The 13,640-nt window shown below is 38.0% G+C and overlaps 1 protein-coding gene across 2 annotated transcripts in view; it reads left to right on the top strand.

Moving 5' to 3' along the window:
* The window catches only part of FBXO25 (F-box protein 25), a 95,947-nt gene extending 91,932 nt beyond the window's left edge, over positions 1-4,015 (top strand). For both annotated transcript variants that reach the window (XM_027840230.1, XM_027840231.1), the window contains one exon: positions 2,999-4,015. In XM_027840230.1, coding sequence (XP_027696031.1) covers positions 2,999-3,088 — 90 coding nt within the window. In that variant the 3' untranslated portion in view covers positions 3,089-4,015. The remainder of the gene's footprint in view (positions 1-2,998) is intronic.
* The last annotated feature ends 9,625 nt before the right edge of the window (positions 4,016-13,640 follow it).

The following is a 13,640-nucleotide window of genomic DNA, read 5'->3' as shown; positions in this document are numbered from 1 at the left end:
AGTCTAAAGACATCCTACACTGCACTTATAGTGAGAAAGGGGCTCAGTACAGGAGGACGACTGAGTGGGCACATAACTATGCAAGTGGTTTACAGGTCATCCCTCACTGCTTCCCTTCATTAAATAATTGAGTTGACTGGAAGAGAGTGATCATCTGCCACCTTTCTCTAACGATAAACAAGAAGAAAATACATTTTCTTTGCTATAGTCATGCTGTAACTTGAACCAGCTAAAAGCTCGCTGTTGGCCAAACTGAACTTCTTTGCTACATAAATTAAGATGAAAATTAAATCTTATCTGCAACCATTTTAGGCAGGAACAATTCCTTTATAATAGCATCAAGTACAGTCATCCTGCACTCAAGATTTAAAGAACTTAGGACCATCAGATGTGAGGTTTTAAGCTGTGCCCCACCCCTTTTCCCCTAAATTCACTTTCACCTGTTTGTTAGAGAAGATTTATGCTATGTTAAAAGTACCTCTGCCCAGGCATAGGGTTCCTGGGACGGAATATTGTATACATTGTCAGATGTAGTCACTCTGTTGGATCTTTTTGGCTTCACTGGGGTTGGGGCGGGGGTAGAGGGAAAGTCACAAGAGGAGGGTTCTATCTGGAGGAGGTATTTTTAAAAATAAGTAACAGCCCAGCTACCTCCTGTTTTATGTATCTGGTTAGGTGGGTGTATGACTTCTCTTGTTTTGATTTTTGACTCATGGTTACCTAGGGAATAAAAATTGTTAAAAATAATTCAGTGAAATTAGTAATGGTCAGAACATTTTTTATTTTCAGTTGCAGCTAGCCTGCTTTTTATAATTGCATGGATTATCTTTCAGAGCCAAATTACTTACCAGTTTCCTTCCCAATACTTTTGACATGTAGATAAAAAGGGTTACATATATGCACTCAGTAATTTATATACTCAAAAATAAATCATTAGAAGAGTATGGTAGATAAATCTGAAAATGGCCTGTAGTGTTTATTAAAATATTTCAAATGTGTATTATTCTAGGATATACAACATGTGTTGCGTATGTACACTATAGGGTTCAACGCATGAAAGAAACAAAAATGCTGATCTTACATTTTAAAGATTAACTGCTTCTTGCTAAAGCATGTCTAATTAATAGTAAAATGTTTCCCAAAAAATTATTGTGATTTGAGGCATATAAAGCAGAAATATTGGTATTTCCCTGTGTCCTTTTCTAGGGATATTTTTGGAGTTTACTTTACATAGCTGCTACATTGATAATTTATCCCTTTGACAGCTCTCAGAAGAGGATGCCTTTTTCACGAAATGTCCATGATGATTTCTTCAAGTCAATGAATTTTTGAGATACTTCTTGTTGTCTTGTGCATGCTTTTTTTTTTTTGGCTAAGGTTCTGTATGCCAAGATTTCATTTCTTTAGTTTGGCAGTTTGGGATGAAAGAGAGAGAATAGGTTTTTTTGGTGGTGAATTGAACTTTCTTTTTACAAATAATGTGTTCCAAACCTAAATACTTAAATTCTGACTGACCCTTTCCCAAACTTAACTTTTCCTTTTTTACTTTACTGCATTCCCTCCTGCTTCTTTCTTCATGATCTTCAAGGACTACCATCTTGCTTTATTATTTAAGGTACTTTCATGTTTTACCATATACACTGTGTCTGTCTGGAATAAACAAAACTAGGAGTAATGTTCCATCTTGTGTCACTTGTGACTTGTTCTGTTGCAATCTGTGCTGGTCAGTCCTAACTCAGAGTTTTTCATACTTTGTATTGCATGTTTATGTAAATGACTTATTAAGCATTTATTATGAAAGTTCAAAGGTCAATAAACAATTGCAGCTAGATCTACTTTATGTAATAGGGCATGAAAATATGTCTACCTTTAGCACTACACTAATAATCAAATGTTTTTAACTGAAAGGATTTTTAAGTCCAATCTAATTAAAGTTCAGTCATGAAGGGCAATGTAGAACTATTAATATGTGTTTCTAATTCAAATAACAAATATGTACACAGTATACCATATTTCTTAGAACTTTGCTAGTAAATCATTATTTTGAAAATACGAATTGCATGTGTCCTGTATATTCTTCATTTCTCCCTGTGCTTTACTATCTGTCTCCTAGCATTTAGACATTCTTATAAAGCTTTTAAGACTTTTTCTTGTATCATTTTTCTTATTATGTGAAACAGATACTACTTATATTAGAAGCCATCAGTGGTAGTTCTAGATTTCCTATGTCACGCATATTGCCCATTTTACTCTGTGTGAGTTACTACTGCCCAACTAAGTTACTCTAGCTCCCACCCTTAGCAGTACCACAGAGTTGTATAACCTTTCTTCCAGGAGCCTGAGGCATTATGCCTTTCTTGTATTGACTTCCATATTGAAGCATCTAATATAGTGCCTATGGCAAACATCATTGTAAAGTGCTTTCCCATGCCCCTAAAAAAGTAAACTCGTATTCTTAACAAACAGAAGAAAAATCTAAAAGTGAGAGTTAATCAAGTAGTGCATTTGGAATAAGAGAGACAGGAATGTGGATCAGTGCTAGAGTAAAAGGAAGAAGGAAGTAAAAGTGGGAGGAAGTAAGATCATCTCAGCTAGGGCTGCAGACAGCTCTAGGGCTTTAATACAAGAGAATATTCTTAGGCATAAAAATGAAATCTTTTTGTTGATACTCATATCATTTTAACCTTAAGAATATGATCCTTTTCTTGGGGACACTCTCTAAAGGTGAAGTATATTTATTATTCTTGACTAACTTAAATAGTAATTCCCAGAGGAAATCCCTCAACTGGAAACTGTCATTATTGTAATTGCCTGAACAATGCTGCTAATAAAAAATCAAACTTTCATAAACACATCCTCAAAATAGTGTCAAATGTCCTTGTACATTTCAGCAAATAATTGAGCTTTAAAGAAAGAACTCTGCACTTTAGGATATTACTCATATTTTTTGCCAGCCTATTGATGTAACCTCTGTCTCCTGTCCTCTCTCCCTCTACAGGATTCAGGACACCCCTGTACAGCTAACAATCCTGACAGCTGCTTCATGCCGGTGTCACCCCAGCACTTCATTGATCTCTTCAAATTTTAAATGCAGCCCTTGCACTTTGCCTCTTTGTTTTTGAAAATGATGTGTGGTATGCTTTATTTGCAAGATCTAATGGTAAAGGTGCAGTGTGGCAAAAAGGGATTGGGTGGGGGTGGGGCATCCCATGAAGCCTGGGTTTGCTGGAATATTAAAATCATTTTTGAAATACATGATCTAAAGAGAATGTGAGGTAAAAATATACATACTTTCGCATATTGTAATATTTATTTGACTAATAAGATGGGGTGATTAAGGGAAGAGGGACTCACACAACATGTATTAGTTCCTTTTTAAAAAAGTTTTATACACATTAAATTTTGCACATTTATAAATATAATTCAACTAAAATCTTTTAGACTTTGAGAATCAAGCCATTTACTAATAAACACTAATGGCCAAGTACATGCAAATTGTAAGTTAAGGTTTTCCTGTTTTTTGGTAAAGGATCAAACTGACCCCTCTGTATATACATTATGCAGAATATTTATTTTTCTTAAAGTGTATTTTAGTAACTGCATTGGATATGTCCAAACCAGTTATTATTGATGTACAACTAATCTAGGGAAACAGTAGCCATATTCTTTTGATTTGTATTTGTTGAATGGGATAACATTTGTGCAAAATGATGTCTAGGCTAGGGAAAATTATAACCTTTGACTGTTTTGTCTTCAGGGCAGTGAATAGCCCAAGCTACTGGAAAGACCTCTTACTTGCTAAAGCACTTATTTACAAAAGCACCAACTTTTTTGTGGCAACTTTTTTTTTGTATCCTAAGAAGAAACACAGAAATAAATCCAATGCTGAAGAAATTCAGGAGTTAATAGCATTTGTCCAGAAATTTAGTCATGTACAGCCCAAAACATATTCTAAAATATTGCTTGTTTTGAAACTAATTTTATAGACAAATGTAATAAATCATGATTATCTGTTGATTCTTTTTTTATCATTCTTTTAAACTGTGATTAAAATCATAGACTCTGATCTTAAAGATCCAACTTACCTGACTCTCTACCTGATAATACATGAATACTTCTTTGCAATTTCTCCAACACACAGTGAGCCAGCCATTAATGTCTCCAGGAATGGAGGGAACTCACTACTTCAGAAGGCATCTCATAACTTTTTCTCCTAGGTGACACAGTGGATAGATCACTCTATCAGAAATCAGGAAGACTTGAATTCAAATCCAGCCTCAAACACTTAGTAGCTGTGTGAACCTGAGCAAGTCACAACCTCTACCTCAGTTTCTTCATAAAAAAAGGGTAAGAATAGCACCTACCTCCCAGGGTTATTGTTAGAATAAAATAAGATTTTCATAAAAGTGCTTTGTGAACATTAAAATTCTATATAAATACTAGCTATTATTACTATCCAGAATTGCCTCTGGTGCCACATTAATGTAAGAAAAATAATTTATTAAGCACTTACTATGTGCTTATGTTGTTGTTGTTAAGTCATTTCAGTCACATCTGACTCTTCGTGACCCTATTTTGGGTTTTCTTGACAAAGATACTAGAGTAGTCTGCCATTTCCTTCTCCAGCTCATTTTATAGATGAAACTGAGGCAAACAGCATTAAGTGACTTGCCCAAGGTCACACAGGTAGTAAGTATCTGAGGCCAGATTTGAATTCAGGAAGATGAATCTTTCTGACTCCAGGCCCGGCACTCTTTCCACCATACCACCTAGCTGCTCTACATATGCATGCATATATGGCATATATACACACACATACATACACATACCTATGTGCATGTTCACATACATACATATGTATACATATTTGTAAGTAAAAAGCAACCAGTGCCTGCCCTCAAGAAGCAAGCATTCTAAGGAAGGAGACAACATATATAGGGATGATCATTGAACTTATGGGAGCTGATGAGATCGCCAAGAAAGATAACGTCCAGGAAGAAGAGAAGAGGACTCTGGACAAAACCTTGAGGAACGTCCAGATTTGGCTGTGGTCTGGATTAAGATCAAGTGGAAGAGTCTGAGAAGGAATTGTCAGACAAAGAGAACTAGGAGAGAACGATGTCACAAAAACCTAAACAGGAAAAAGTATCCAGGAGAAGACATCACTAATGTCAGAAGCACCTGCAAGGTCAAGAAAGACGAAGATTGAGAAAAGACCTTTAAATCTGTGAGAGAACCTTTAACGATTTCCCGAACAAGCTGGAAGCCAGCTTGCAGAGGGTTATAAAAAAAAGCCAGAGGAGAAGAAGTAGGGGCACTGTGTGGACAGATTTCTCAAGAAAAAGGGAAAGATGACAGGCATCAAAGGAAAGTTGTTTTTGTTTTTTAATGATGGGACAGAAAGCATTAGCATGCTTATAAAGCAACATGAAGGCAACCAATAGATGAGGAGAAACTGAAAATTAGTGAGTGGGGATGACAGTAGGGACAATCTGCTGGGTAAGATAGGATGGAATGAGATCAAGGGTGGTGATTTATCTTGACGAGAGTCACCTCTTGATGTGAGACAAAAGAAAGAGGAGAATGGAGGAATGAGGAAGAGAGAAAAAGGTAAATACCTTTTTTTTTTCCAGTGAGGTTCTCAGCTGAAAGGAGAGGAAGGTGTCATAGGGGACTTGAAGAGAGAGGATAATGTTCAGGAAAGTACATTGATGAGTATGATAGCGAGCTGATTAGGGAATCAATAAACATTACCTACTATGTGTGTGGTGCTGTGCTGACTACTAGAAATACAAGCATGAAAAATGCCCTCAAGGGGCTTATGATCTCACAAGAGAAGACAACACATGGAAGGAAGCTGAAAAGCCTGAGGGGGAGGAGGAGGGAAGCACGTTATGGGGGCATGATGGAGGCACTTGAAAGAGCACATCTGGATGACAAATGAAGATATGGCTGGCCTAGGTGCCCTCCTTCAAAGGAGATTTGAGGAGGTATAAAAAGGATTGCCTTGCTGCAGTGCTGACCCATTTGAAGTCATGCAATAGAAAGTTGTAGTGTTCCCAGTTGGCTCAGTTTCTTGTGCTCCATTCACATGAACAGGAGCAGAGGAGACAGAGTAATTGAGGTTCAACAAGGTGTTATTGTCAATAGGGCAAGGACACAGAATTCAAGGGAGGAAATAAGCACTTACTAAACACCTACTATGTGCCAGGCACTGTGCTATGTGCTTTACAATATCTCATTTGACCCACATAGAGAGGACAGTGTAGATTTAAACTGGTTCACCAAGGCATAGGGAAAGACAATGATAAGAGATTATGATCAGATAATGAAATTTTGAAGTTCATGAACCTGAAGGTAGAATATGTGTGTGTGTATGTGTGTTGTGACAAGATCAAAAGTATGACAATCTCTGGGTCATTAGAACTGACTAGGTTTATTAACTGCAAAATTAGGCTATTAGAGGGAGTATTACCATGTGTTATGAAATCCTCTAATTTAAGATCAAGAGTTGTAGTGCAAAAGACTTGAGTCAGGTTCTGTTCAATCAAGAAAGATGAAGAATGACCACCAGTATCTAGATGGAGTGATAGATGTGAATAGTGTATACTTCAAAAAAGCAAAAATTATGGTAGTAGAGGGAGAGTCTAGAACTGGAAATGGGAAGCAAGCAGTGTTCCCACTACTGACTATGCACAGTGCAATGTGAGAGTGGAGATGAGTGAAAGTGCAACCATAACTAGAAAGGGTGGCCAGCGATGCAATGTCATTAGGAGAGATCCACGTCTTACTGAGTGTTAGATGACAGGAGTGAGAAAGAAAAAGGTGTAAAATGAAAGCAAGTTCACACAAAAGAGAACACAGTGGAAAGGGCAAGTTATCTCGAGTATGGCATTTAAGGGGTAGAGTTGAGGAGGATGCGAGTAAGGGAGCATTCATTTTGAGGATGGGTAATAAAGTTTTTACTTCAGCATCTAGAATCACTGGTATGGGGAGAGTAAGAGAGGGTGAGAATATGCTAACCATTGGGTAATTAGTCTAAGTAGAGTATCTATGGTTAGAGAGGTTCATTAAAGGAAGTAGGTAATTATACTATTCAAGCTCCCACCTTGAGATCCAACCTCATAGGAGTTCAGTTTCTGGTAGGGAGGGGGTGGAGATAATGGCCTGACTGAAGACAGCATAGAAGGAGATGTCTGGGTAATGCTATGGAGGTCTAGAGCCAAGCAGGATAAGGCCAAAGTTGATCCATCAAAACCCAGGTAAGTTCCAAAGGCAGAAACTTCTGGTCTGGTAAAAAGTGATGGTGATGATTCCAGTGGAAACAGCATGGCTGGCAATGTCCATGTCCACCACTTGAGGTCTTCAAACAAAGTCTGGTTTGTAGATATTGTAGCCAACCTTTACTACCTTTTTACGTATTCTCCCCCATACATTCTATCATACAGCTACACTGGCTTACATGATATCACATAAAACATAATATCCTATGTCTATCCCTTTTCACTGACTCATCCCCTTTCCTGTAATGCCCTGCCTCCTTACCTTTGTGTCTTCTCTTCCCTGGCTTCCTTCAAAACTATTCAAATTGTACCCGCAAAAGGTCTTTCCAGGTCCCCCTCAGCTGCTAGTGCCTTCCACTTTAAGATGCCTTCCACCTACTCTGTATATATCTTGTATACAATTATTTCTTCTATGTAAATGATTCTCAGATTTATTAATCCAGCCCTAACTTCTCTCCTGACCTATAGTTTCACATCTCCAACTACCTATTAAACATCTTGAACTAGGTGTCTTATATATGTCTAAAACGGAACTCGATAATTTTCCCCCAACCCCTAACCTTCCCCTTTCCCTTACTGCCCTCTTACTATCAAGGATACTGCCATCCTCCCAGTCATACAGGCTCACAAAAAGTGTCATGCTCAATTCTTCATGCTCACCTGTCATATCCAATATAATGCCAAGTCCTGTCAATTCTACCTTCACAACATTTCTTGCATGTGCCCCCTTCTCTCCTCTGACACTGTCACCACTCTGGTGCACGCCCCTCATCACCTCAAGCTGTCAAAATGGTCTTCCTAAAGTGCAAGTCTAACCATGTCATTCCCTTATTCAGTCAACTCTAGTGGCTCCCTATCATCTCCACGATCAAATATAAAATATTCTGTTTGGCTGTTCAAACCCTTCATAACCTGGCCTCTTCCTACCTACCCTTCCAGTCTTCTTACACTTCATTCCCCACCCCCATTTACTCTACAATCCAGTGACACTGGCGTCCTTGCTGTTGCTCCTTGGAAAAACACTCCATCTCCTGGCTTGTGCATTTTCACTGTCTATCCCCTGTGCCTGGGATGTTCTCCCTTCTGTTCTATTTCTGGCTTCCCTGGCTTCTTTCAAGTCTTGACTAAAATCCCACCTTCTCAAGGCTCCCCTGCAGCCCTTGATGCTACTGCCTTCTAAGATTACCTCCAGTTTATCCTATGTATTTCTTATTGTTGTCTCCCTCATTAGACTCTTATTTTCTTGAGGTCAGGGACTATTTTCTTCCTTTCTTTATATTCCCAGTGCTTAGCACAGTACCTGGAAATTAGCACTTAATAAATGCTTGGTGGTTTTACTTATTTGCCTGTCATTCCTCATCTCGAGGGACCTAGGTTATACAGGAATTGGATAATGTATACTACTGGTGCCTGGTTATAAATATACCCATTTTGGATGAATGTCACCCAGCAAGAGCAAACCTTGCCTACAGCATTGTTGTAAAGAATAGCTTTGTAAACCTTGAAGTGATGCATTAATGTGAAATCTCATTTTTATTCTTCCTGTCATTCTTACAGTACGTCTCTTCAATCTTCAAAGCCTTTTCCAGCCCTTTTCCCTATAACCATTTGCTCCGCTTCTTTCTATAAGTCTTATGCCCCACCTCTTTGCTACTGCACTTACTGCCCCCCCACCCACCTACGCACCCACAAAGTCTTAATAGGACTGAGATGGAAAGGACTGTAATTACAGATCATCTAATCCAACACCATCATTTTATGCATATGGAAACTTGAAGCCTGGAGAGAGAAGTGACTTGTCCAAGGTCATATAGGTAGTACGTGGCAGAGTCAGAATTAGAACTCAAATCTTTTGACCTCAACCCCAGTGGTCTTTCCTTTGTATTATACTGCTTCCTGAGAGCTGGCTCTGAGCTCTTGGAAAATAACTTTTCCTCCCCATCCTCCTTTGGGACCAACAAATCAGAAACATGTGAACAGCCATATCCTATTGACAAAGTCTGTTAGAGTAAATATAGTGCTGGACTTGAAGTCAGAAAGACCTGAGTTTGAATTCTGCCTCAAATATTTACTAGCCATGTGACCCTAGACAAGTCACTTCCCCTCTCTGTGATCTATAGGACTTATCAATGAAGCCATACATGGCTACGGCCTACATTGATTGGGGGAGAAGAGTTCCCTATATCCAAAAATATCCATAAAGTCAAAAGCTACAAAATTGTTCTCAACCACAAACCAAATGAGGAACTTCAACTTCTCCGCAAACAATTTCCATCCAAATTAAGTGGATTATGATGTGAATCCATAACACATACACATAATTTTAGCATAGAATAGTGCCAATGTGTACAGAAAATAGATATATGAGAGTATGTGATACAGTAAAATGTTGTTACAAAAATAATTTGCTCTTCTGAAAGTTCTGGTACCCTAAGAGCCCTAGTATAAGCTTCTGTAGATTTTTTATAAATGTATATATAACACATGTACATACCTATATTTTTGCTCATATTCTTTATATTCGAAGTGCTTAGCAATAAATTAACACACAGTAGGAACCGATTAAATGTTTCTTGCAGAGAACGTGGTCCCTGGCAATGGAAAGAATGTTGGATAGAGAATTGAGATCTGGGTTCAAAACCTACTTCTGCCACTTATTCGAGGTATAACTTGAGGCTTCACTCTGCCTCAGTTTCGTCATATGTAAAATGAGGAAGCTGAACTGGATAATCCCTAAAGGTTCTTCCAACTCTGATATTCTAAGACTCTGGGCTTCAGTTTCCTCACCTGTAAAAATGAGTATCAGACCAGATAACCTTTAAAGTCCCTTCCCCTCTAGATCTATGATCCTATAAAATGTTAAATGGCAACATTCTATTGTTTCTAGAATGACCATTTAACTGGGCAACAAACTAAAAATCTAAGAGTAAGTCAGGTAAAAATGAGAAAAGAATCAACTAACAAAGTAAAGCATCAGATATGGTAGCTTGAAATACCACACATAAGGTCAAAGGATTTGCAAATATGTATCTCCAAAAATAGCAATCTTTGTCTGACCTCAAGACTCCTGGACTTTCAGAGGCCAGCTTCCAGTAGCTTAGTTCTCAATAGATTCTATGATTTTCTTTCATATGCTTCTGAATGTTGAGCTTTTAGGGGCTTACACAACATAAAATTCTTGGCATCTCCTGATTGCTCATGGCCAAAATCCTAAAGTGGTCTCCAGGGAGATGATTGTTTAGCAACTGGGTTTCAAAACTACCACTTTTTAAAAGAGAAAACCTAAATAAAGCAGAAAGGTTTTTCCTCCTTCATGTTTGTTATAATTTCCTGCAAATACAGTTACATTAACTCAAATCTGCTATTTAAAGAGCCATATGAATATTGTCCTAAAAATTCCACATGTGGTAGCTCTAGTTCATAACAGCATGAAGCTGGAAATTCTGAACCCCTGGGTTTAGCTCCTGACTCTGTAGCTTGCTCAGTGTAAACCCTAGGGCAGGTCACTTTTTTATTTATAAAACAAGAGAGCTGGATTAAATTATCTCTAAGGTCATTTCCAGCTCTAACACTGTATGAAATTTGCCATTTGACTGTAAATGAAGTTACATAATATTCATAAACACAAAATCTGAAGTATTTTATGTGTCAACTATTTTTTAAAAGGGTGAAATATTGCCCATCCCTAGTTTTGTCTTTATTTCTCAGTTTCATCCAACAGACGTTTATTAAGCTGCTAGTTTGTAGGTCTGGGAATACAAAAATGAAAAATAACCCAGTCACTGCTCTCATGATGGAGCTTACAACCTACTGAGGCAATGTGATATGCAGACCAACTCAGTGCATTTCAATTCGGCTTTTTTTTTTTTTTTAAGCCAGGTGATATTTGTTAAAGCCCTTCTCTTGTTTATATTTTCTTTTTTTGTTTTTATATCATGGTCATTTCTAGACATCTCCCACTGCCACCTTTGGGATTGATGCCTCCATTGTAAAAAACAAATAAAAGATTAAACACTATTAATCATAACATATGTAGTGTTCTGAGGCAGGTAGGTGATAGAGTGGATGAAGTCCTGGGCCTGGAGTCAGGAAGACTCATCTTTGTGAATTCAAATCCAGCCTCAGACAGCTGTGTGACCCTAGGCAAGTCACTTAACCCTGATTGCCTCAGTTCCTCATCTGTAACATGAGCTAGAGAAGGAAATGGCAGAACACTCCAGTATCTCTGCCATTAAAACCCCAAATAGGGTTGCCGAGAGTCAGACATGAGCGAACAACAAAAATGTAGCGTTTCTCCCCGTGCAGTCACTTAACTATCTCTCTTCCAATATGATAGTATCATTGATTTAGAGATGGGAGGGACCTCAGTTTAAGTGATTTGTCCAGTTTTATAACTACCAATTGTCTGAGGTGGGATTTGAACCCAAGTCTTCTTGATTCCAAGTCTAATGCTCTATTCACTATACTAGTCTCATCCCTTCGTTTTAGAGAATAAGAAACTGAGGTCTTGGAAGAAAGAATTATCAGTCTGTTCTCCGAGACCACTATTATTATTAATTATTACAATTAATCAACTCTTCTAGAGTTCATCTTCCTTTTGGTGTCCTTTCCCTTTACATTTTTGTAGTCATGTGTAGTGTTCTGGTTCTGCTTACTTCCCTCTGTAACAGTCCATACAAATCTTCTCATTTAACAACATTTATTAAACACCCAATGTACATGACACAAAAAAGTATAATGGAGAGTGACACATGATGGGGACGAATCCAAAGAGATCTAGAAAAATTTGAAGAGAACAATTTTACCTAGAATATATGAGAGAAGATTTCATGAAGAGGTGACACCAAAGCTGGTCCTTAAAGAAGGAGAATTTTCAACCAGGAGGTAATCATGGAAAAAGTGTGTCCAGGCATGACGGAGGGCCTGCACATAAGTGCAAAGGCATGAGATGGAAGGTTGAATTCCAGTGAAAAGACCTCTCGAGTTACAGAAATGCAACTTTTCAATTGATATGTGCAATTTAGAAGGTGCTAGTTTCAAAGTTCCTAGGAAAGATGATGCCTTTTGGGACTTTAATGATTTGAATGGGATGATTTATAACACTCAATGCTACCCACTGTCAAATTAGGACACAATGCAGTTCATTATCAAGAGCTATTTAAAGTGCATCCTCAGTGGGTTTAAAGGAAAAGGAAAATAACCACTTAGGTATGTTTTGTAGCTGAGATTCTTGTTCAGTATGGGTGGTCTCTGACTATGAGCAAGGCACAACCTTTATTTTAGGTGACCTGTTAATTCACCAGCTTGTAGCTTTCAGAGACAACTGCCATGAGTTTATTTCTTGCACATACTCTTATTTTGGAGAGGTTTGAGATGTTGTTAGTCCTCAAACTTATTGGTATGATCTACTGCACCAAGTCACTAGATATAGAATTTTAACTCATCCAGATAGAGGTGATAGTTAAATCTTTGTCTGTATATATAAAGTAAAGAGCTTCCAGAAAGAATTGGACAACAGTACCAAATGCCAAAGAGATTTGTGCCAGGAAAAGATCACTGATTAAGAGGTCACTGGTAACCTTTGAAGGCACTTTTAGTCAAATTGTTGGGGCAAAAGCCTGACTGAAAAAAGGTTAAAGGATTCATAGATGGTGAGAAGTTGGAAACCAAAAGCAGAGAAATTGTTGAAGGTTAGGGGTCAAGAGAAAAGATGACAATTTACTGAGTTCAAATCCGGCCTCAGACCCAACACTTGACACATGCTAGCTGTGTGACCTTGGGCAAGTCACTTAACACCAATTGCCTCACTAAAAAAAAAAAAAAGATGACAATTTAAAGAAACGGAATTTGGGGAATAGGGATTTGTTTTGTCTAGGATAGTGAAGGACTGGCTATATCTATTTGCAAAAGAGAAGAAACTAGTAGAGACTGACCAATTGAAGATGTAAAAGAGAGGAGGATGACAGACAAGATCCTGGAAAAAAAGTCAAGGCACAGATTGAGAGATTTGCCTTGCCAAGGAAGAGGAACTCTTCTTCAGAGACAAGAGTAAAGGAGAAGCAAGGTGAAAGATAAGGGGAGACTTCAAGATGGATGGATGGGAAACTGAGGGACAGTTAGACAGTTATCTTCATAAAGCAGAACAAAATGAAAGGTAATTTGAGAGTGAGAGGGTGGAGTAAACTTGGGAACATGAAAAGAATATGAAAAAAACAACTGAAGCTATGTGTTATGGAGTCAATAAGAGACAAATAAATGGATTATCCAACAGCAGGGAGACTCAATTTAGAGAGTATAAAGTTGTAAAGGATTCAGTTGGAACTTGCATGTGATTTTAGTTCACCAGTCCTTTACCAA

This window comes from Vombatus ursinus, unplaced genomic scaffold (genome assembly GCF_900497805.2).
Source record: "Vombatus ursinus unplaced genomic scaffold, bare-nosed wombat genome assembly UNPS02014841.1, whole genome shotgun sequence".
Taxonomy (NCBI): Eukaryota; Metazoa; Chordata; class Mammalia; order Diprotodontia; family Vombatidae; genus Vombatus; species Vombatus ursinus.
Note: the sequence above shows the minus strand (reverse complement) of the source record. Positions and strands in the feature narration are given on the sequence as shown.